At 31.4% G+C, this 26087-nt stretch overlaps 1 protein-coding gene and 2 long non-coding RNA genes across 7 annotated transcripts in view; 2 read left to right on the top strand and 1 right to left on the bottom strand.

Moving 5' to 3' along the window:
- LOC120770308 overlaps positions 1-6486 on the top strand; it is a 383384-nt gene extending 376898 nt beyond the window's left edge. Inside the window, exon 3 of the long non-coding RNA XR_005704923.1 lies at positions 6452-6486. This is a non-coding gene — a long non-coding RNA (uncharacterized LOC120770308). The remainder of the gene's footprint in view (positions 1-6451) is intronic.
- LOC120770306 (homeotic protein distal-less) overlaps positions 1-10203 on the bottom strand; it is a 92883-nt gene extending 82680 nt beyond the window's left edge. For all 5 annotated transcript variants that reach the window (XM_040097674.1, XM_040097676.1, XM_040097675.1 and 2 more), the window contains exon 1: positions 8795-10203. In XM_040097674.1, coding sequence (XP_039953608.1) covers positions 8795-8922 — 128 coding nt within the window. In that variant the 5' untranslated portion in view covers positions 8923-10203. The remainder of the gene's footprint in view (positions 1-8794) is intronic.
- A 7246-nt stretch (positions 10204-17449) lies between these two features.
- LOC120770433 lies at positions 17450-25192 on the top strand. Its single transcript, XR_005704933.1, has 2 exons — positions 17450-17824; positions 24644-25192. It is a non-coding gene; the product is annotated as an uncharacterized LOC120770433 (long non-coding RNA).
- Positions 25193-26087: the final 895 nt, after the last annotated feature.

The raw sequence follows: 26087 nt of genomic DNA, 5'->3' as shown, positions 1-26087 counted from the left end.
AAAAGAAACAGCCAACAGCAACAATGAGCGGCAACACTTCAAGTCGCACACATGACAGTCGAAACTATAAAACTTGAGTGGCAGTTGTAGATATATGATAATACATGTTTATATATACAAATTTATATAATTATATATATATATATATATACATATGCATATACATTTATATACATACACATATTTACATATATACAAAAGTATATAAAACCGCATGAGATCATTAATTTTCGTTTGCTCGCATGTTTAGTTTATTGATTTGACGCTTTTTGGCTTGAAATTCTGACGTCTCGCGTAATGACGATTCACAAGCAGACATATAAAGAATCACACACACATTTAAATAAAAACATGCATATACAGTCATATATACAACACATTTACAATGGCAGCGCGTCATTTGAGTCCTGTTTGTTGTTTGCGCTGTCCTTAGGCTCTTTGCCTTTTGGCGCTGACAATTGTTTTTTTTTTTTTGTTTTTTGAATATTCTTTCATTTTATGGTCAGTTTGGTGCGGTTTTCATTTATGTTTGCCAAAAAGTAAATTATGAAAACACGGAAGCGGAAGCGACTACCATGCAATAGTGGCGCTCACGCACACAAATGGCCGTGATGTGTATATGTACATATGTATGTATGTTTTTATGTATTAATGAAGCATATGCTGTCAGTTTAGCTTTATTTATATACTTATACAAGTCTTTATACATATGGTAAAGGACTGCACTGTTCACTATTATATGACGTTGTGTATAAATATATAAATACAACATCGCTTGTTGGACAACCTGATTCGAAACCGACCCGAAACCATAAAATGTCTGCTTTTCTGCACATTAATGTTTAACCCACCTAATATTTTTTAAATGGTCAGGTTTACGAAAAAATTGTTGTAAACCTGTTTTGAAGATTCAATTTCTGCAACATTTACAAAACGAAATATTTTTTCAAGCAGTTGGAAGCGAGATACAAATTTTTCTATTTGATACAAAGAAAATAATAGAAAATCGTTAAGCGGAGGACCTTACCGTTACAATTCAGAGCGCATGCTTGGAAAGCCTTTCTTAGAGGTCAACCAATTTTTCAAAAAAACCAAGATTTGCTGTTATTTGATCCACCCGAATGCACATGCCATATACATATGTATGTATAGTGAATATCATAAATATGAATATCATAAAGCAATATAAAATGTTTATTGTCTTTATATAAGTTCATAACATGTTTATTTATATTGTTGTCTTGTGGTGTGTTATAAAATTTTATTATTTTTATGTTTATTAATCGATTTTACTGCATCTGAGGGTGACTTTAGTAATTTTTTTTTTTTTTTTTGCAAAGTGCAAGAACGGCAAGCAGATAAAGCAATCTGACGCCAAAAACGGCACTTAAAAAAAGCCGTTTTCTTAGCAAATTAAATTTTCATAAAAATATATTTTTTTGTTTTGTGAATAAAAATTTTAACTTCACTTATTTATAAAAAGAATAAAATAAATAATAATAAGGTAAATCTATGAATTAATTATATTTACACATAAATTTGTTTCTAAACAAGTTCAATTTTTATAAATTTTTTCTTACAAAACAATTAAAAAAAAATTTAACTTCACTTATTTATAAAAAAATAAAATTATTATTAAAAAAATATTTATAAATAAATCGCATTAAAATTAATAAAGCATATTTATTTCTGATTATGACGATCTAGGAGGTGAAAAAGTGTTCAAGTGCAACGATTCGGTATTGAAAAGTCCTCAGGCCAACAAGAGGATTTTTCGGCTGCGCTTAAATTAGAAGGTTAGTGTTATATCTGCTTGCGAGAGCAATATCGAAGTAGCCCTGTAAAGAGTAACATGGGTTTGCTCGAGCAAAAACGTGCTATTTTCAATATTTTTTTTCACGTAAAAATTAATATTTTTCCATATAAGAATTAAAATGTTTTTTTGTTTCATATAAAAATTAAAATATTTTTTTCGTACAAAAACTGAAATATTTTTTTCATACAAAAATTTAAATATTTTTTCACATAAAAATTAAAATATTTTTTTCATATAAAATTATTTTTTCATACAAAAATTTAAAATAGTTTTTATATAAAATTTTAAATGTTTTTCCATAAAAACAAAAATTTTTCTATATATAAATTTAAATATTTTTTTCATATAAAATACATATATAATAATTTTTCATGTAAAAATTTAAATAATTTTTCATTTACTCGTAAAATATAAAATAATTTTTCATGTGAAAAATAAAAAAAAAAATAATTATTTTTTCATATAAAAAATGGAATATATTATTCGAACTTTTTAATATTCCAAAGATACATATTTTACAAAGATCTTGTGAAAATTTCAAAGATAAATATTCAAAACTCAGCCGTAACAATATGACATCGTAATATTGTTTTTGAAAAAATGGTGCCTCTGCGTTGACAACACAACTTCTCACAGGATTATGCGAAGTAAAAAGAAAAATACCTTTTTGAATAAAACAATAAAGTGAAAATTGTTTTCTTAGCAAATTTTTTTACAAACAAAATTTAAAATATGTCAGAGTAAAGTCCTAAAAGCGGCCTAACTTTGACAATTTAAACTGAGAGTAAGAAATAAGGCAACGAATTTCTTTTTGTCAGACTTTAATAAATATGTATTTATTTTATAAACATGCGATAGTCTCCGAGCACCATCGTCGCCGGTTTTTAAAATAACAGTAGAAAAATGCTCTTAAAACGTTTCAACACTACAGTGAATTGGACACGGAACATTTATCTTTCCACTATGCTACCAAAGCTCTTAAATAATATTTTTAGGGACCGAACTATATTTTGAGTCACTGAATTTTTTCCATTTTTTTTTTACATTTTTTGAAATTTTTCGAGTTTTAAAAATCCTAGATTAGCCTGTCCCTTCAAAAATGCGCGGGATAATTAAAGTTAAGCAGATACGCGGCGGTACTACAGTAGTCACAGAACATACAGAAACGATGCAGTGAAACGATCCTTTAGTTAAAAATATTACACTTTTTAACAAATTACAAAAAAAAAAGTTATGAAAATGCGACGGAAGAGAACAAAAACAAATTTGAGGCGACTTTTAGGATTTTCGGCAGTAAGATTGCTTAGTAAATGTTAATAAGCCTTTCATACTCTTTACAGGGTTTGATCAATTCTTCTCTTTCACTATTTCTTTCTAAATTATGTTTATATTAAAGAAAATATTTTGTCATTTTCTTGCATTGTGTGGTTTTATAAATTCAAAAAGCATAAAATCCACGCTGCACACTTAAGCCAATAAAATAAAGTACACATAATATCTACTTAATTAATTTTTGGTCAACAAATTAAAAGCTAAATGTTTCCTTACGCGCAAGTAATCGGAAATCTCTTATTTTTTGTAATGATTATGAAGATTCGCTTTCAATTTAAGTAAAGAAAACAAAATTCCCAAATATATACATACATACATGGTTTATAAATTAAATTAAGGGCACAAAATAATAATTAAGCGTTTCCGGTCACAGCGATTTGCAGCAATGCAAAAGGAAGCAAAATTCTAATCGACAAATCAACATCAAAAGTCAATGAACAGACGGACATTTAGTGACTTGCACCCGCGCTTGTGTATGTACATATACATTTATATATTTACTTTGGGCCTCGACTTGCTTGCGCTACAAATAAATCACGCACAGAATATTTACAACGGTTTTAATTGAATCTACGCCACGCTACGTACATTTCCGTCACACGCGCACACACACACACATGCGTCTAAATACTTATATTGCAATTGAAAAAGGAATAAGCACAATGAAAAAAATCAGGGCACTCATCAGCAAAGTTCATAAATTTAAACGAATTTTTATGGCGCGAACTATGTCGTCTATTTAGTTTAGTTTCTATTAAAAATAGCAATAACAACAAATATGTGCAGCAATGTTGCTGCGAGTAATGTGGGGTGTTGCAGTGTTTATACATACATATGTTAGTAAGTGTGCATGTAGGTATGTTTGTAGTAGTGACTTGTGCACCAACGCACAATATACGCTTTGCCTTTCATATTTTTATTATTAATTTACGCGCATTTCCGTTACATACACACATATATTAAATAAAATATATATTTATGTGTATGCGGTATATATTTGTATGGTGTATATATTTAACTGTAAGCAGTTTAGAATATTTTAAGAGGTTTGCCGCCTTGAAATAATATTGTATAAATAATATTAATTTCTTTAAGTAAAAAAATACAAAATAAAAATAAAAGCAAATTATGGTTTATTTAAATTTAAAAAATTTTAATATATTTAAATGAAACGAAATATGGTTTAGTTTTAATAAAAATTAAAAAACAAATGTACAAAAATATTTAGAAAGTTAATAAAAAAATAATTAAATTTAACTCAACTATTCTCATCTACTACTACTTTAAAAATTTATTTTAATTATAAATGAAATCAAAATTTATAATAATTTTTTAAATTAATATTACTTTTTATAATTATAAATTGCGATTTAACGAAATCGAGTAATGTGAATTAAGTTCAAAAATGTGCTCTTAAAATTCTTTTTATAATTATAAATTATGATATAATTTTAATTTAAAAATTAAGACATCAATTAAAAATGGTATGGTATAATTAAGTTAAATAAAATTATTTTTTGTTTATTAGATTTTTAAAATTTTTCATAAATGTTTTTGTGACATTTTTTCTAATTTTTATTTGGTTTTACGATCCATAAAACTCCACTCAGCGTAGCGCGATAAAAAGTATTAATTAGTTTAATTTGCAAAATAATTGTTTAAACCTAAAAACATTATGACTTAGTTTTAATTTTGGAAATTAAAAAAAATTATTTAATTTTATTAAAATTTTAATTTATTTTAGTTAAATTTTAGAAAAAATTTTCTCTATTATTTTTAATATATTTTATTTTCCACTCAGAGCAGCGCTGATATAAAGTATTAATTTATTTAAATTAAAAAAATAATAATAATGTCTTAAATAAAAAATATGAAATTTAATTAAAAAATATAAAATTAAAATTACAATATTAATAATTAAATAATTTTTTTTTTTACAAATTTTTATATAATTTGTTTTTGCAATCTGCGCACCGCCGCAGCGCGTAAAAATATTAATTTAACTAAATTAAAAATAAAATTTTAGATTTGATTTAAATTTTATCAACAGTTTGTTTCAGTTAAAAAGTGACTTAAATTTAATTTGGAAAATTAAACAAAAATATTAAGTTTATGTTATATAAATTTAAAAAAAATTTCTCCGTTTTTTTATATATTTTATTTTTCACTCGGAAAATAAAATAGCAATAATTTATTAAATGAAAAGGATTATTTAAATTTAATTGAAATAATAATTAAATTTTTTTTTCTTTTAATGTTTTATATATTTTTTGCAATTTATGCAACGACGTACTTTAATTTTTTTAAATTAATTTTTTGAATTCTTAGAAGTTGTGTTACAATCTAAAAAATATTAATTTAAATGAATTCGCAAAGCGATATATTTTATATTTGATATAAATTTGTTAAATTATAATTTAAATTTATTGGAGCTTAGTAAAAAGTTTTCTTTTAATTTATTTTCCAATTTATTTATGTAACTTTTTTTCTTAATTTTTTCTATTAATTTATTTGATCATTGATATTCTTGTTTTTGTATTTTTTCATATTTTCCTTCAATTTTACAAATTTTTCTTCAACACACCGCCGCAACGCGATGGGAGTGTCGTCGACCTTCTGTGCTTTTCTTTGGTTGGCCACTTGCTTTGCTGGCCGCAATGTCGTCATTTCTCATTTGTCCAACGCAATCGCGGCTATATTTCATAACACATTGCTACTTTCCAATGTGTAAATATTTATGTACACATATGTATGTACATATGTGGTTGTGTCATTTTTCATGGCAGCGCCTGCGCTTATGTTTTACCACTGATTCACTGATAAGACGACTAATATGCATATTTTATAGTTTTTTTTTTGCCTTCACCTGCAGAAATGTTGCTTGAGCCCTAATGTTCGGCTAATTTGTCATTTTGACGGCTCGCCATATGCGAAGCATACGAATGAGCGCCAAGAAAGCCTCTCAACAGCAAAGAAAATATGCTTTCTTAGTGCTCCTTAATGAAGGAGTTGACCAGGGTATACTTCAAACTTTTTAATTGCCGCTAATTGTTTTCATATATTTTTAGTTGCACACTCTAAAGTTGATTTATTTTTGTGCAAGATTTTGGCAGCGCGATATTTTTAATTTCCATGCACTTTATTTACATTGTAACGCACTGGATAATAAATGTTTGTTTCAACTCATCAAACGTGGGTTGGATTTTAACGATAACAAAGTTCGCACTTGATAAAATTAAATTTTAATTATTGCTTTTAGTTTAAACTGTCTTTTGCTAATAATGTGTTTTGCTTTATTTGCAGAATTTGCTGACTAAAACTTTTTGAATGAAAACGGGGTGAGTGTTATTGTTTAAGCTACTTAAATGATTGGCAATTTGAAAACATTAAAAAAATTAAACTAAGAGGATTAAACTCTTTAGGATTGCTAATATATTAAAAAATCTACCAAATATAGGATTATATAATTCTGAGTTCTAATCCATTATTTTCCTTTTAAAAGCCAATATTGTTTTTGCCATAATAATCGAATTTTTTCTATATTTAGTAGTATATTTACTAGTAGTTTTTTAATAGCGATAATTTGTCAACTATTACAAAAATCATATTTGAGATTTGAAAACTATGAATAATCACTACACTTGGTAAAAGTTTGCAAAACATCTTCATTTTTATAAAACATGGTTCAAAGTATTAATTATTCACATATTCTTCCACAAAATTTGACACAGCTGTCAAAAAATTATTGTAGATACTTTTTATACAAATCTTCATAAACTTCAACCTATATATTTTTTCTTATTTTCTTTACTATTTGTTAGATTAATAGCCAATTTTCAATATAATTTTTAAATAAATTAGGAGGTTCGACTCATAGAAAATGTGTTTTTATGGCCCCAATCGATTAATGCGCTTTTGGCGGAGTAAATAGTAAAAGAAAGTAGTATCAAAAGTACGATTACGGCCTTTAACACATTTATCAGAAAAAATTACATATTTTTGTATGAAAAATTATGATAAATTCATGCAGTAAACATTAAGTATTATTCTTTCAATCGCCACTAATCGTGAAAACGACTATTTTCTATCATATTTTTTTTTTCAATTTTTCGTTGGTTTCGGTTTTAAGGGGTTATATATATGTATTAGCTATAGTTACGAGCTTTTTAAATATATTTTTTAGTAATTAATGGAAGATTTTTTCTCACCGAAAAATATTTTTATTTTTATAAGCAATTTATGCCGTAATTTTGGTCAAAAATCAAATTTTTTTTTCTTGAGAAACCACCATTTTGTTCAAAAATTTTATTTTGCTTATTCCATCGATTAATTGCTAGATTTAACACTACTTTAACGAAATCTGTTTGGTGCTTTAATGTCAAAGGATCCAGTTTAGAGATATAGTGGTTACCGCGAAACGTCTTTTTTGAGATGAGCTCCCGGAGATCAGCTGTAGTTTCTTTCCAAATAAATATTTTAACTAATACTAAGTCTTAAAATACAGTTAAAAGATACCATAATCTTTTCTCAAAAAAAATGCTGAAAAATTCTCTTTTTTCGGCCTTCTAAATGTATATAATTCCGTAAAATAAATATATAAACGATTCATACTTAAGTCTTTGATAAATTAGACTACTAAAAACACTCCTTAATGATTTGGCAGCAGAAAATATAAAATTTATAGCCTCACTATTCTTTACTATAATAAAAATTCTTGTACAAAAAATCTTAAACTTCAAAGCTTAAAGTAGAAAAATCCCTTTCAACGTGATCGCGGGCAGTTTAGATAGCTCAGTCTGAGTCATATTTGATTATAAGTATAATAAATATAATAGCACAAAAGTTCGAAGGTGCTGAAATTTAAGTAAAAAACTTCAAAAAAAAACAAAGAAAAAACCACGAAATGCTTTTAAGTTTTCCACCAATAAATTGTCGTGCTTCAACGATCGTTCAAAAACATTTCATTTAAGTTTTCATGAAGATTTTAAATATTGCGATTGTTTTTTATTTCTTCGAAAAGTGATAAGTAAGCTTTTTAAGCGTATATTCTTCGCCTACCACACTACTTCCGAAATTTTCGTATTTTCTGAAACTTAAAGAAATAGCGAATATATCCATAACTATTTAGTATCTACAATCAAAAATATTTTTTTGGATTGTGAAATTTTTACTTTTTTAATAAGAGGAGTTTCTTATATTCAAAGAAACAATACTGAACAAAAATAACATGGCAGATTGACACAACTCTCGAGTGATCTGTCAAAAAACAAACTATTGAAAAAAGTACCTCTACTTGTATCACCCGTTATATCGTTTAATTACAGAAGCCGAGCTTAATTAAAAATATTCAAAAACCACTGAACTAACCCTCCAACCATGATCTTGTATTAAAAACTAGATTTCTAATTCATAACCAAAAATCGAAATTGAAAATTTAAAAATTCTTCTTTGAAAAACTATTTTTAAAATTTAAAAAAAAAAATGTAACTCTGCCAACAACTATACTCAAAATAGATTTTCAATTTTTAATTCCAATTTTGGGCTTAAAAATTATTATTTTTTATGGCAGGAATCATATTTCATAACACTTTACTATTTAAACACATATTAAACGCTATATTGTAGAATTTCCAAAATGCAACTCACCCGGCGGCGGCATGTTGTTGCAGCTCCACAAATGCCGATTTGCCCGGTATTTGTGCGCCTGGTGTGCCCGTTGTTGTTGTACCGCCATCCATATATTTGGGTGTGTGCGGTGCATCGGGTGCATCCATGCCGGATTGTGGTGTGCTGGGAGGCCCCTCATAGGGGCTCCCTAAATCGGTGAAGTTAAGCGTGTTGGCGCCTATCGAGGCCACTTTATCAAGAATTTTGACGGCTTTTTAGTGGACGCGTGCACAAAGTGAAAATACACACACACACTAGTTGTTGAGTAATATGAATTGGATGTTTTTTCAAATTTTCAAATTTTTCAAATTTTTGTGTTAGATTTTTTTTAATTAAATTATTTTTTTTTTTAATTTAATAAAATTAAAAAACAAATTATTTTTGAAAAACCACTTTTGCAGAAACACGCAGCAATTTGTGTAGATTTTTGTTGTTTTTTAAGTTACTCTTGTTATTGTTATTGTATTTTGTCTGCTGAAAACCTTTTCTTATAGCAAGCCAAAGCACGCACTTGTCAACTTAAATGCAGTAATAGATACTTTCAACAACGAATTTTTAATTGCAACAACAATGCCACTACACACACTAACTGCTGCTGCTGCTCTCTGGTATAATAGACTGCACTTTTAATTAGCGTATAATTTGTGTCATTTTTCTTTTCGCACTGCAATTAGCGATTTTCTACGCGACGGCGATCATTGGCGGCTCCGCAACGAAAGTTTCTTGCCGTTTATATATATGTATATAGAAATAAATATATATATAACATATATCTATATTTGTATATATGTATGTGTTATGGAAGTGTGCGTGCTTTGTTTTTGGTTTTGCTAATTGTTGGCGTGGGTGTTGCCTGCCTTGGGCGGGTGGAAAAGCGGCGATGCTTAATTTCGGCCGCACACGTGAGCCGAGTTTTAATTGTTGCTGTTTGCAAATTTTTAATTTTTTTGAATTGCAAGTTTTTTTTTAATTGGTAACGAAAATTGTTATTTTCGAACTCAAGTTGAGCTAAGCACTTGGTGAATGAACTGAAGACAACACAGGGTTTTGGAGTCTTAGAGGAAAGCTGGTACAATTACAATCTATATATTAATATAGAAATATTACAGCAGCTGTTTTAAGGTTTGTTTCAGAAAGCCATTAGCACTGATTTAGATTTAGCTACAGTTTAGCGTATAATCTTGACAATATTTGTTATTTTAGTCCACGTCTTTGCACACATATCACTTAAAGTGACTTAATTATTTGCAGTATTTGAATACTTTTTTGAAATATTTTGTTTTTTATGGTACTTATTAGTTTCTTGTTTCGAGAAAATTAATTTTTTAACACTGATTTGCTTTTGTATTTAATATTTTAGTGTAAGTTTTAGTAAATTTCCGTTTTCATTCAATTTTATTTTGCAACACTTTCTTGTTTATATATTTTTATTAAATTTTAGTGCTGATATTTTTTATTTTTTATTATAAAAACTCATCATCATTATTATTTTTTATTAAAAAAAAACTCATCATATAAGTAAAACTCAAATCGGTTTGCTTTTATCCGTCCTTCGAAAAGCACTTTAGTCAACTGAATCACGCAAATTAGAGATTAGAGATTTTTCAAGCAAACGAGCGAATTTCGCGCGCAACCGTTAGTTTTTTTGTTATTTCGAAAAATCGTTTATTTTTTTAATTTCCAATTGTGCACAATTTCATATCGTTTATTTTGTATATATATTATTCATATCCAAAACAGTAAACTTTATTAATTTGCACCACCGACGAGAATCGCGCGTATTGGCAACGTTAAGACGACGGTGTTTACACACGTTGAATTTTTGCGAGTTAAACACCAAACCAAAGCACACACAGTAGATTCACCCGTCGATTCGAAACACTGCGAACGATTTGTACGCGCGACCAACCACAAACAAAGTGCGTGAACGACTAGGTACGAGTTGATTATGTGATCATTTGCTGCGCTGCAAATATGCTCGCGAACACAAACTACTACTCTTGCCGCTGTGTTGCTGCTGCTATTGCTACTTTTGCTCGCTCCAACCCGATGCGAAGGCGATGACGATGACGACGACGACGACAACGGCAACGACGCCTGTCAGTCCGAAAGCCAGTTAGTTAGCCAACAACGAGCCGGAAGACCGGCTAAGCAACGCTTCGCTATACTGGTTTCATTTGCTGCGCGCTGCACATATTTTGTCGCTTGTCGCTGTCGCATGTGCAAGTGAGCCGACCGAACTGCTAATATGCCAAATGCTTATAAGTAAGTGCGAATAAACTAACTGGCTTTTGGTACTGGAAAAACCAGTTAGCACGTATTCCAGTTATACGCGCCGACCACGCGACTACCCTCGAGAGCATACGAAGTGTGTGAGCGCAGCCGCAGCATGCTGCACTTATTGCCTGCTCACTTCGGCAGCACGCCAATCAGACAGCGATTGTTGCGCCGCGCCACTCGTTGAAGTACGCATGGAGATTGCATTGCTAATTGGCGAAAAGAGCGCACATAGTTAGTGAGTGGTGTTTAGTGTGCTCGCTTGCGCTAACGTTAAGTGAACCGGTTCTTTACGTCATGGCGCATGTGCTGCGTGCGCGGCACTGGAGCGCCTCTAGGTGCTCTTTCTAACATTCAGGGTTTACGGTATGTGCTCTCTTTGTTTCATGAATGGGATTTTGTTTTTTGTGTTTCGCCCTTTTCAGCAAACACTCACTCACTTGCTGTTGTTGCTATTTGGCATGGGTGCTGGTGTAAGCTTGTTGTATTTTGCTTGCGTGAGATTGTTGTTGTGTTTTTTGTTGGCGTTGTTGTATTTGTTAGTGTAGTTGTTTTTGTTACCACTGTTGTTGTTTTTATTGTCGTTGTTGTTTGTATTGACGTTGTTGTTTCTGTTCCTTTTTTGTTGCCTTTGTTCGACTCTTCCGAGTTGTGTGCGCTTATTGTTGAGGCGGAGTTTTGTAATCAGCTGCTCTGCACCGACCCCTTTATCCATATGCCTCATGTGCTGGCCCCAACCTGTCGTTTTCCCCTTTCCCGTTTCGCTACTCACATTTTGCAAAAGCTCACCCCTGTTGCAACTTCTCTCACCATTCCAGCCAAAGTCGCTCTGGCACCCATCCACACCACTGGCATTGCGTCGTCACAATTTGCTGTCGGTTTATTTTATTTTTATTTTTTTATTTATTATTATTATTTTTTTTGTACTTCAAACACCAAACACATTTTGTTGTTGCATTGCCGTTTTGGCTTTCGGATTTTGCTCTCAACTCGTCGACGTTTGGCCTTTTTATTGCGAACTTATGCAAATTTGGCGTGAATATTTACGCGATTGACTTGAATGTTTTGACTGCAAGCGATAATATTGTGACAAAATGGGGGGAATATGAAATGGGAAAGGCAAAAAAAATAAAAATCAGGAATATGTTTGCCTGTGTGTGTTGTTGAAGTTGCAACAAAGGCAGCGGAGATCACACAAATGTTTAATAATATTGAAAAGGACTGACCGTTTAAAAATTAATATTGTTATTTAGCTATATTATTGGCTAGTTGCAGCTAAAGTTATTGCTTGATATCTTAATTAATTGCGAACGAGTTTTATGGGTTTGTAAGTTAGCTTTTTAGTCAATTTGAAACATTTGTGGTATATCTATATAGATTTAAGGAAGGCTTAGTTACTGCAGACATTGCATGTTTTAATTTACATATGTGGATGACCATCTTATTTACATACATTAATGTCTATCTATACATATGTATGTACATATGTATATACAATGAACAATATATTCGGAGATTGTAATGTAATCTTGAACAATAATCTTTGCAATATCTCGTAAAAAAAATGTTTTCGATAGAAGGCAAGTCCTTCTTTTTTGACCAATTAGTTTGTATAGCAGCTACATAGTACAGCACATGTATGTATATCACATAGTGGTCCAATATCAGGGAATCTGAAAAAATGAGTAGCGTTTTAAGAAGAAAAAGGCGTGTGTAAAGTTTAAGATGCATATCTGAACGATAAACTGAACGACGGTTTCGCTTATACACAGACAGACAGACTAACGCGCATTGCTAAATCGAATCATCAGACTGATCATTTATATATACATACTTTATGATGTCTTCGACGTTTACTTCTGGCAGTTACAAACTTCCTGGCAAACTTAATAAATCTATAATCATATAAGCTGCCTTTGTAGTGTAACGATGTAGATTAGTCCTTAAAAACATGTTGGGTATGGACAGTTAAGAATTTAAACCCAGGTTTTCTCGGGTAGAAAACAGCATTTTTTCAAACAATTTTTTCTCATAAAAAAAATGGAATATTTTATTAGAATTTCTTTTATTGTTACAAACATACATTATTATCTAATAAAGAAATTCTGAAATTTTTGGAAAAAAATATTTTAAACTTGGCCCTTATGACGCCATTTCTGGTGACCCCTCGGAAAAAACTGCGCCCGCGTTTGAGGATAACTTCTGTGTTATAGCTTAAACCTTAATTTCAAACTTGGACGAAGGAAAAAACCCAAAATTTGATTTTCAGCAGACATTTTTACAAAAAAAAATTAAAATTTCAGTGAAAATTTCGGGACATTTTGCTTCAAATAGTTGTAATTAAAAAAACTAAGTCCTTTGTCCAACTCTTTAAGAATTGTATCTCAAAGGCCTGTGTAAAATTTCATGAAAATCAGTTGAGTAGTTCTCGAGAAATCTTACAAACCGACTTCAAAAACACAGTTTCGAGAAAAACGCGTTTAAAGACGGCGCACTTAGCCTAGCTAACCTCGAACGCATAATTTCTCAAAACTGTATCTTCGAAACTATTGCTCGGATCAGCTTGAAAATTTGGGACAATATTTTAGAGGTGTTGTAGAATTTAATAAAACAATGAAATAAATTGATCTTTTGAAACCCGTAAAGCCATGCAACCCCTTCAGCATTTAAGATGATTTTGGGTTAAGAAAAGTTAAAAATATTTTGACCAAATTTAATTAATAGAGTATAAAATTTATTTTATTGGAGAAGTATAAGTACAGTTTTGTATGTATTTATCTACATACATTTTACTTCGGTTGGTATTTTATTGTCTCTTGACTTTGAAATACAGTCGTACTTCCATATACTGAATCCCAAGTGGGCAAAAAGAAACTTAGTTATTTAAAAAGCTCCTAATACAAAATGCTTCAATATTCCTTTTACTATCAGCTTATACATAAATTGCAAATTGAGAACAGTTACAAAAAATACTAGTAAGTAACCAAATGTCATCTGTTTATTGTGTTTTTTTTATTTTTGATCAAAAATTCTTTAATCGTGTATGCGCATGTATGCCTTTTTTTGTTAAAAAGAAAGCAGGAAACATTAGTAAATGATTTGTCTATGTTCTATAGGATAATTCTTTTTAAAGGAAACCTCCAGGTACTGAAGAATGTAACATAGAATTCGGACTGTCAGACAAGTTTAACTGTATCTATAGAGAAATTTATTTTTAAAATTTTTGGTTGGTTCCATAGATGAACTCAAGTGCCCATTTACACAATAGTGAAATTTTATTAAATCATTTTTAAAAAATTTAATTTTTAAATATTTGTTGACGAAAAGTTACAACACTGATTTAATTGCATTGAAGCTGTGTTTTGAACAATATGGCACTTTAACACAAATTTTGCTAACAAAAGCTGATATGATCTAGTACCCTAAAAGACAGAGGTATCTCAAGAAAGTTAAATCTCCAAAGATGCTTCCTTACAGAGCCGTATAAATTAAAAAAAAAATGCGATATATTCATAGGTATACAGTGAAATTCCCTATAACGGAGAGTACAGCCGGACAACTCCCATAACTGGACAAATTTCATCAACAGTATGTTTTCATAAATATTTTCATACTAAAAATGGAAATTTTCATACTAAACAGGGATACTGTCATTCAAACACGGACACTATTTTGGTAATATTTCGTTCGATACATCTCTGATAAACCGGCCAAATTTCATAATAATTTATAGAATTTTTATTTTTTTTAGAAAATTATGTAAAATTTATAGTTCCCATTTTGTTTCTTTTAATTCTTATTAATTTTTATGTTTTAAGACAGTTATTTTTAAGAACAATACTTAAAATGAACCCAGCAAACAAATTGTCTTCTGGTTTGATGTGGCTTAACGAAAACTAATGGAATAGCTATCATTCATTCACTACTGACTGGAATTGACTCGCATTTATTAGCTCAACAAAAATATAGTTGCAGCTTCTGACTCCAAAAATACATTTTAAACACTCGTTTTTACCGCGTTCCAATGTATTAACAGCTTCCTTAACCGGACAAAAATAACGCGGCTGTCCGGTTATGAGAAATTTCACTGTATACAATTTTCACATTTCATATACATACATACACACATATGTGTGTACATACATAGTTCAGCAAATGCACAATTGTTGAATTTGCATCATAATAACTAAATAATATCAGAAATATTATAAACTCTGACTTTCGTACTTAAAAAACTTCAATTTTTAATTATTCTTCTTTTTTCTTTTCGTAGTTCGAAATATTTTCTGATTTTTTAATCATTCCATGACATTATAAACAATAATATAATTTGTAAATAGTTAAAACTATGATAAGAAAATTTAAACAGGCAAGCTATCATCTTTAGGCGCCACTCCTAAAGGCAAAGCATCGTGCGTAGTCAAAATTTAAATAAGCAAAATTTAAATTCAATGCAACACTATATAATCCTCACATTTCATACAAAAGTTATGCAGAGCCTTAAAGTCACCTTTATCAGCGTCGACACAATTCATTTTAGAGCTGGTGGCGCCATCTGTCGGTGTCTTAAAGCCGCACACTTTCGGGCGATACAAACAAATGGCTCAGCATATTGCCATAAACAGTGGAAGAGAAAGGAAGAGAATGGTAAAAAAGGGCGCCAAAAGTCTGCAAGATATGAAAAGAATAATGGCAACAACAAAAACCAAGCGAAAAACACCAAACTAAAAGCGCTCGCATAAACATAAAAAATATCTGCATCGAGCGACCGCAGCAGCAGTACAATAAAATTCAAGCCAAACGCAATAAAGCAACAACACGTAATATAAAATGAAAACAATACAACAAATTACAACAAAGCGTGGAGCTGCACACAACCGCACTTGTTGTTGCTGTGCGCCAGTGACGCCAACACCTGCCGCTGGTCGCGGTCGGCACAGTCGGTTTGCTTATTTACCGCCAGTAAAAGGCGGAGTACACACTGCATACAACAACAAACAGAGTTGGAGTGGAAAATAGCAATAAAAACAGCACATGTTCACCCCTCACCGAACGTGAACGAACATATGAATGTCGACGCCAGTACGAAGATTGGTCGGGGTGTTGAGGCAAAAACGAGTTTTTTCAGCAAAGCGACAAAACTACAAACAGCCTTCACAACAACAAACACACAGCAGACTTCCAATAAGAAATCAGCAGTAACGCCCCTTCCACGATACTTCCAAGCGACATTGCACCACTACCAGCAAGAGAGTGAGCGCACACCACTGACGTGCAAGCGAGACAAACTAATAGCAGCAATAACAACAACAACGCGACAAAGCAAATGAAGGCGAGAGTGAGCAGCGCAATGAAGAGCGAAACAAAAATGGCGCACAACAGCGTTAGCAGCAACAACAAAAACCACATCGAGCGTCGTACCAAATTTATTTTCTAAGCGGAAAGCACCAAAATCACAACAACAACAACAAATTGTTATCTAAGAAATTACGCGTTTGCGCGCGTGAAGTTAACACTTCAGAGCCACACTTTTGTGGCAGCTCTCTTAATTAGATTACAATTCCAGGCGGGCAGCCGTTGCGCCGCACTTTCCAATGCGAGGACATACGCTGCACCACTCGCAGTTCCTCAACAAGTTGTGTAAACCTAATCCACCGGATATCACGGACATTCAAGTCAAAGAACACAAAGTACTCTGCGACATTTCATTCACTAATTTCTGGCGTCTTGTGACTTAACTGGTCCAACTTGTTTGAGTCGCTCTTCTCTGCTGGCGCTAAGGAACACAAATCAAAAGCAGCTCTAGCCAGGCACTGCAGGTGTTCTAAATACGAAAGCCTTTGAAGTTCCGACAATAATACATGTTGGCTTAAAAGAGGCCTCAGTGTGCGTGTAGTAACTAGAATTAATAAAAACAATAACAACAAGCAAAATAAAGCGTGTTAGTTCGATAATAACTGGGTCCTATTTGAATATTTCTTGCTAACATTTATTGCCGAGAAATGTTCCTTGCCCCTGAAGAGTGTAGTATTCGTTGTTGTATTCATTTGCAAAAACAATTTGAGATTTGACATATGTCAGACGTAAACAGTGGAGTAAGACTTGTTAAACAAAACAGATAACAAAAGCAAAAACAATAATTGTTGTAGTGAAAAGTCGATTTTCTTTGGAAAGAAAGTGTATGATTGATTGTAAAGAAAATAAATTAGTTAAATATTTAATTTTAATAAAAGTTTGAGTATGAAATATGAAGGTAGGCCGACGCTGAATAATCACCGCAATAATATAGGTTTTGAAGGAATAAAACCAGAGAACTTGCAAAGGTGTTTAGAAAAAACGAAAAATTTTAAATTTCGCGGGTTTATAGAGTAAATTTTTTTTAAAGTTGTATATCAAATACCTGAAGTATGATACAAATTTCTGCTGTATTCTGTCTTACTTTGTCTGCAGCTAACGGTAAGACTAGACGTATTTATATGAGCTTGACAAATCTCAAAGATTAAAGAAATCGTGAATGCTTAGTCAAAAACAATATTGTAACGATGCCACAGCCGAAATATTCGCCAGACATGGTTCCCTTTGACTTTTTCCTATTTCTCAAAAAAAGAGAAAGAGAGAGAGAAAGGGCTGTGGTTTTACAAGCATAGATGACATTAAAAACGCGTCGTTGAAAGAGCTAAAGCCAAAAATCGAGTTTGAGAAGTGTTTCGCCGATTTGTCAGAAGCGCTGTCGTAAGTGCATAATATTGAATGTGGACTATTTTGAAGACATTTTTTTTTCTTCAAAAACGAGATTTCTCATTATTTGTTGAACACACCTTGAACACAAACATACATATATGTAATATTAAGCATATCTATTCCAGCTTTCTCTCCTACCTATGCTGCGACATTTGAAATATATTATATTATATATATACTATATATGTATTTACATATACATATAGTTTGAAATAGACTGTAGGAAAGCGACAGCTATTAGAACCCATAACCAGATTATCGTTGGAGCTTCTGTTAAAAATAATAACATTAGTTATAATAACAATTTGAAAATTAATTAATTTGATAATTTTTCGAGCTTCGGATAAAATAAAAAAATAATTAATTGTAAACTCAAAATAGACTGTCAAGTATAGGAAAGAATTTTGAAATAGATGAACAAGTTTTTGAATATTATTCTGAACAAAAAAATGTGTCTCCTCCTCTATCCTCTTAATACTATCTTTTCCGATGAATAAGTTACTGAATATCCTTTACATTAACGATTATCCTCAATATAGGTTGATAGAAAAGTTATTTTAAATTGGAAAATCAACATTTTTTTTATATAATAGAACATATGACATATAGTGTTTGAGAATAAAACCTTGTAATTTAAAATTTTTTAAATCTTTAAAATTAATAACATAGAAAATGACATATTCCCACAATTTTTATACCCATGAAGTTTCTACACCCAGAGGAAAATGTCGGAGGCCCCATTATAAATTATGTATGTATGTATATGTATGTATATCATGACCTTCAAAATTTACATTCAAAACTTTCAAAACTTTTTTCATGCGAAACCTTTTTTTTCTTTGAGCCAAAATAATGGGCACTTATTTTCTTATGTTGACTCAATATGATACATTTTCGTGTTATGAATTTTCAAAATTACAACTTTTGAAAAAAATATTCTTATACAAGAAAGTATTTCATTATAAAATTAATTAGCCTTCGTATTATTTACGTATTTTTCACAGCTTTCCAATGAGATATGCGTTGACTTTTGTACTTTTTTAAATTTTTTTTATCAATTTGGAACTATTTTCATTCAGTTTTTTTTATCAAACATGTACATTAGGATCTTCAGTCATGACATAAAAATATTATACTATATGCATATAAATGACAAGTGATTAGATTCATATATGTCCGTCTCTCTTTATTTACGCGAAATACTTAATTTCTGAGTTATCGATCTGAAATTTTATACAGTCTTTTCTCTCCAAGAAGCTACTAAGTTGTTGGAACCGCCGAAACTAATTGATCAAACATAAATTATTATGAAAATCAACATATGTAGATGATTTTCTGGGGGCATCGCTGCAATTTACGAACAAATTGTTTAGATCGGACCACTATAACATATAGGTGCTACTCAAATTTGTCGATTAACAAGTAAGGAAGAGCTAACTTATAACTTTGTGAGACTATGTGAAACCCCTAAATATTTCTAAGCACAATTATGCACCGCTATAAGAAAAACACAACCTCTCAACTTTATTAAGATAAATCTCACTTTGGCCGACATATGCGGTATAAAGTCACCCGGAAGTTCGAAAATCTTTATATTAGGCATATGGAGGCTAAGGTGTTGACCCGATTCAACTCATTTTTAGCAGGCATATTTCCATAAGGAAAGGATTATCTCTGAACTTCTTTATATTCTGATATATCTCACACATTGACCGATATTTTCGAAAAAAAGTCAACTATGAACACTGGATCCCCATATTCAGTACCTAGGGGCTTGAACAGAGTTGGTTCGATTTACGCAATTTTTAGCCATAAGGTGGTACACCTAAAATACAATACACGTGCCTATTATACTGATATATTAATTCGTGCTTGATTTGTACACGTGAAAGAGTCAGATGGAATTTAAAATTGTGTTATGTGGGAAATATGCGTTGCTGTAGTCCAATTTCGACCATTTTCACACTGTAACATATGAATGTCACGAACCACATTTGGTTCAAATCGGTCGAGTCTCGAGATATTTGATTTCCCACAAAAGTGGTCGGTGCCACGCCCACAGTACAATTTTGACCCCGGCTTCATTTAAACCCTTTCACCCTCCCTCTCCCAAGAGTAAAATTTAATGTCTCTGGCGTATTTAGTTATTGATTTATTGCGCTTTTAGTAGTTTTTAACAGTAACATTATATGGGGAGTGAGCGGGGTTATCAACCGATTTCGTGAATTTTCACACCGTCGATAGGAATTCTTATAATATTTGCGCTCGGCGAATTTGGTTGTTGTAGTTTTAGTAGTTTAGGATAAACATATGAATATTAAACTTATTAGAGGGCGAGGCCACGCCTAGTTTTGAAAAATGTATTTTTTTTTATTCTTAGTTTTGGTACTTTATACATTTCTGTTTAATGGCGTTTTTGGGCGTGGCAGTTTCATGAAGATATCTCTATTTTCACTTGTACCGAAGGACGGACAAACAGACAGTCATCCATATTTCAACTCGTCTTGTCATCCTGATCATTTATATATATATATAACTCTATATCTATCTCGATTAGTTTTAGGTGATATGTACAACCGTTAGGTGAACGAAACTATTTTACTCTTTAGCAACATGTTGCAAGAGTATAAAACGATGAAGACCTTTCTATATCAGTTTATGCTACAAGAAAAGCGTCTGTAAGAGATATTATAGCTTCAGTAAAGCTGAAGCTGAAGCTGAATTATTGTATGTACAATTATTGTTGCAACATGTTTTTTATTTATAAAATTAAATTTATTGATATGAACAGATTGGAAATATTGAAAAAAAAATATTTTTAATTTTAAAATTTAGTATCCAGTTATTGATAGAAATTTTATTGTCTCAAAAAAGTCAACGGCTAACATGCCTGCTACTGTCATTAATGGTAACATTATTATTATTAGTTTTATTTATATTTTATCTCATGCTTGCACCATTTTCATCAACCTCTGTAATAAAAATTAAATTATGAATTTTCAAAAACCCCCCCTATTCAAGACACATTGCTCTTTAGTACTCAAATATGTTCATATTTTTTTCGAATATACAATTTTGCTTTTGTTTTAACTGCATTCGTACACAAATTAATTATGCACATACATATATATGAATTATTAATAAACATATATTGTTTTTTGTGTCTCAATACAAACAATACAAAAACAGAGTGATTGAATAATTGCTGAACTAGCTTATTTACTTTAGAACTGGTTTGTGCATTACTTAGCAATCAAATGAATATTGAAAAGGCTTAAGCAAACAAGTTTTATTGACAGTTGAAATGCTTACGCCGCCGACGTTGCCAGCTTAGTAGCTGAGACAACAAAAAAATTGACAGTTAAACCGACAGTCAAAGTCAAAAAGCGCGCCAATACGCCACTAATAATATATGCTACATGTATTTTGTCCACCAGCGCGCTTGAAACGCCTTAACGCTTACTGGACTTGCGCGCTTTTTGTACGTTTGAGCCCATCAATCATATTGGCACTCGGTTTTTTTTGGACTCTCTCATATCTTCCTATAACTTACAACAGCCACGCATTCATTCATATTTATAAGTTACACATAAATGTGAAATAAAAAAAAATAAGAAAATAACAACAAGTTCAGAGTGCGCGTTGCACGCTAATTAACCCTTTGGAAAATCATTGTAATGGAATAATACAAAACAACTGCACAAATATGCAATTCTAATATTGTCAGCGCGTATCGCATTTCTTTTCGCTGAACTTAAATAATTGCTATAGCATTAATCACAAATTGTTTACTATACTAGCGCATAAATACTTGCAGCAACAACGCTTTAGTACACACTTAATTGCGGGCTCTCCAAATCAATTAGCGTACTAATAAAAAACATAAATATTTACTAATTGCATAGCTGTTCATTTTAAAGGCATATTTTATACAAAATATTTCCAATTTAAACGCTTGCCGAGTAGCCAAGTAGTATTTTGACGACAGTTGAGTGCTTGCCACCAATCGCCAGCGAGCGTCAACCAGCCAGCGAGCGTCAACCAGCCAGCGAGCGTCTAATCATAGCGCATTGTCCACCGCCTTCGTCACTTGCGGTATTAAACTACAATATTCAAGCATTCATAATAAGTTTGCAATTGGCCGCAAGTGATATTTAAGTAGCACAAGTTATGAGGAACTTGTATGCATACAAATTACATAACTTACATATTTAAGCATATGTGGACTTCTAGGTATATTCTGCTGTTATTATACCCTAAACCAGTTTAAGGGGTTACATGGGTTTCCTCGGGTAAAAAACAGCCTTTTTTCAACAATTTTTTTCTCATAAAAAAAATAAAATATTTTGCTCGAATTTTTTATTGTTACAAACCTACACTATTAACAAAGAAATTCTGCAATTTTTGTAAAAAAAATATATTAAACTCGGCCTTTGCGACGTCATTTCCAGTGATCTTTCGGAAAAAAGATGCAGCCGCGTTGGTAGGATATCTCCTTACAGAATCATCTAAAGTAAAAAAAAACAAATTTTAGTTAAAACCTTAACTATAAACTTTTACGAAGGTAAAAAGAAGGAAAAATATTTTTACAAAAAAATGAAAATTTCAGTAAAAATGTCGCGACATTTTTTTTATAATAATCGTAATAGAAAAAAAATTTCAAAATTTTTAGTTCAAGTCTTTAAGAATTGTATCTCAAAGGCCTTTGTACAATTTCATGAAGATCGGTTGAGTAGTTCTCGAGGAATCTTGCCAACCGACTTCAAAAACACAATTTCGAGAAAAACGCACAAGTTCTCAAGGCAGTATCTCCGAAACTATTACTCGGATCAACTTAAAAATTGAAGGTTATATTCTAGAACTGTTGCAAAATTTAATAAGACAATAAAAAACTCCGATTTTTTTGAAACCCGTAAACCCATGTAACCCCTTAAGTTTACCACGAAGTTTATATCACACAGTAGGTAACGGCGGACGCCTTAGAAATTATCAAAACGACTAGCAAAGTCGCTTTAGCCCTAGCCGTATATCAGTCAGTCTGTCTGTCTGGCTCAGTTTTTGAGATGTTGGTCTAAAATTTTGAATACGCTCTTTTCTGCCCATGGTTGTTTGTCGCAACCACCGTTATCAGAAAACTTTAGGAAAGTCAATTTCTTGTATGAAAAACCTTTTCATATTTAAAGATATTTTTAGCAAAGTCAGTACAGATTATTATCCAAGGCAGCGCTGAAATCTTCGAACAAATTGATTGGATTGGATCACTATAGCATACAGCTGCCAACAAACCGACTGATCAAGTTTAACTTCTTCAATGGAAAACTTTTTTAATTGACAAGTTATCTTCAAAAAATTTTGCACGAATTCATTTTCAAGAGAATGCTACAATTGGATTGGATCACTATAGCATATAGCTGTCATACAAACTAAGCTATCGAAATCAAACTGAATATTTGTTTACTCACTTTATGCTATAAGAAATGCACCTGTGAAGGGTATTACAGCTTTATATTTTCCTGTTTTGTATTTTTCATAATTATTAGTTTTAACTTGTATACAGTTATTTAATTCAATTACGCTTAATTGAGTCTTCTCAACGCACCGCTTAAGGCTATGCATGGTGACACTTGTTACTGCTTTTGTTTACTTCTAGTTCTGTATTGACAATAATTCGCTTTAATTTGTGCGGATTAAATCAAAACCCATTTTCCGCATTTTAATTTCAAATAGTTTTAGACAGGTGACTCTAGTACGGTGTGATAGAAATTTTCTTGTTTTACTGAAAGCCTGCAAAGAAGGCCTTATGAGCTTGCCTCTTAAAGATTTGCTGTTTTGGTTCAGGGTCAATGCAGATGGAGAAAGCTTATAAGGAGTCTTAAAAATTGTAGTTCTTGGTTCAGGGTCAATACAGAAGGCCAATACATATGTATGTTGAATACCAAGCGGGGTTAATAACAACAACTCGATTGCTTTGTGCTGTCAAAAAGCCACTAAGAGTCAACCAATTCGTTATTTGTTTCGAGTACCAAAGACCGATTCGTTATCTGTTTCGAGCACTAAAAACCGATTCGTTATCTGTTTCGAGCACTAAAGACCGATTTATTATCTGTTTCAAGCTATTGACTGAATAAGAATTTCCAGTAAATGTAGAAAGACCTATATTCTCTCTCATCAGATTTGAATGGGCTGATGGTTTGAACATCAGAAGCTATAACGATTCAATCTAATGGGCGAAAATGAGAAGCAAGCTCTGAAATAAGATTTATCTGTAACCAACTCTATACCCCATCCCACGACGGTAGTTTCTACGTAACCGGAACAGACCAGAATTTTTATTTGGGCAAGGACTGTCAACACGGTAGCATATCTTGTGGTTATTTTGAAATGTTTTCTGCAATATGTTTTCTGCAATTCTGCAACAGCAATAATCAATATTCGATATTATTATATATGAGACTCTCTCCGGTTGAGAACGTGGTTATACCAGAAGAATAAAAGATTAACTGATCTTCTGTAAAGAAAAAACTCTAATTTTGTGTCAATATGAGTATTTCTATTATATCGTTTTTCCTTCGCCTTTAAACTTATGAAAAGTGATGTTAGGCAACCGTATACATATCTATACAATACATACAAACAATTAAACTTAACCAAACAAAAGCCCAAAAAATTATGTAAATAAAATATACCAAACAAATGTCGTAACGACAAAGGTGGCTAAGTAGCATAACGATAATCAAATGCCACTTACTTAAGAACAACGGAAGCCTAATCGATTTTATTTTCATATATTTCTCATTACACTCATTGAAGGCAGACAAATGCAACGATTAATTCACAAAGGTCTGACCTCACTCGCCGCATAGCCGAATAAACTACACGCACACACACACACATAGACTAAGCTACATTTCATCAACGCAATGTTAACTTGGTGAATGGTAAAGTGAACGGAAAGTGCAACGGCATACTCGTATAATGAACAGAAAATTTGTGTGCGCGGCAAACGCCCACACGTCAAAAGGGAAGCGGAAACACCCTCCAGCACCAGCGAGAGCAGCACTGCTGGTAGCAAAAGCAAAAGCAACAAAGCAGCAATAATATTAATGATATTCTACAACAATAACATCATATATATGAGCTGATCATCAGACTCCCCCGCCCCTCTATAAACTGAATTGGTCAGCACGCAAACGAATGCGCAGAGGCCTTTAAACATTTGTTGGCAACATTAAGGCGACAGCATAAAATGTCGGAGGAAACATACGGAAAGTATAGCAAGGTGATTGCCAGAAGAAGAAGAAGAATGCAACCCTTAATATAGCCAGTTGAGTGGAAAATGTCGAAGCACAATTTATCAAATGAATAATATCATGTCAGAGTAATGATGGACAAATGGTTGGACGGACAGCGAGACCGTAAGAAGGAGAGTTGTAAGCAAGCAGAGACTTCGCAGAGATGGTAGAAATCAAGAGGGCGCAGTGCGAATATGTATCTCGTTAAGGAGTGTATACAGAAATAGCAGAGTACCTGCGAGTACCTTCGACATAAAAATTGACTTAATTCTCACATAGTTTCTTAAAAATAAAATCTGCAATGGATTTTCTCTCATATTTTGGATAAAAAGATGATCAAGAATTCTTTTTATAAAATTTTTTTTCTCATTTATTTGAAGGCTTTTAAGCGGAAGGTGAAAAAATTTTGCTTTTTTATTTAATTAATAACTAAAAATTATCTAAAATTGAAAATTGAAAAATATTCAAGAAATGCTAGTTTTATAACAAATTTTGTTTCATTGGGCTGCCAACTATTCGATAAAATATAAATAAATAAATTAGTAAGTTTTTATTTTATATTTTTTATATTATTGATTTTTAAGCAACAGAGAGTTCACAGAGTAAAAGTTATGAATGTTGCCATATTTATCAATTTTATAAATTGAAAATAATATCAAAATGTAATAAAATATTTAAATATTATATAAGGAAATGAGGATCCACCAAGTTTTTCAGCAAGCTCTCTCTAATATGAAGTTGCCAGACTACTTCAAAAAGTACAATAATAATTTTACTTAATTTAAAATTTAAAAATACTAAAATTTTAATAATAGTTTTAAAGAAAACTTTAACTCTTATCAAAGAATTGAGTATATGAAAATTGGAAGAAAAATTCAAAATGTTGCCATATTTTTCAAAATTTTTTTAAATTTAAAATAAAATTTAAAAAATTTAAAATTTTAGTAGTTGTTTTACAGAAA

The sequence above is a fragment of the Bactrocera tryoni genome, chromosome 3, assembly GCF_016617805.1.
Source record: "Bactrocera tryoni isolate S06 chromosome 3, CSIRO_BtryS06_freeze2, whole genome shotgun sequence".
NCBI classification, from domain to species: domain Eukaryota; kingdom Metazoa; phylum Arthropoda; class Insecta; order Diptera; family Tephritidae; genus Bactrocera; species Bactrocera tryoni.
This window is presented reverse-complemented; position numbering and strand designations above follow the sequence as displayed.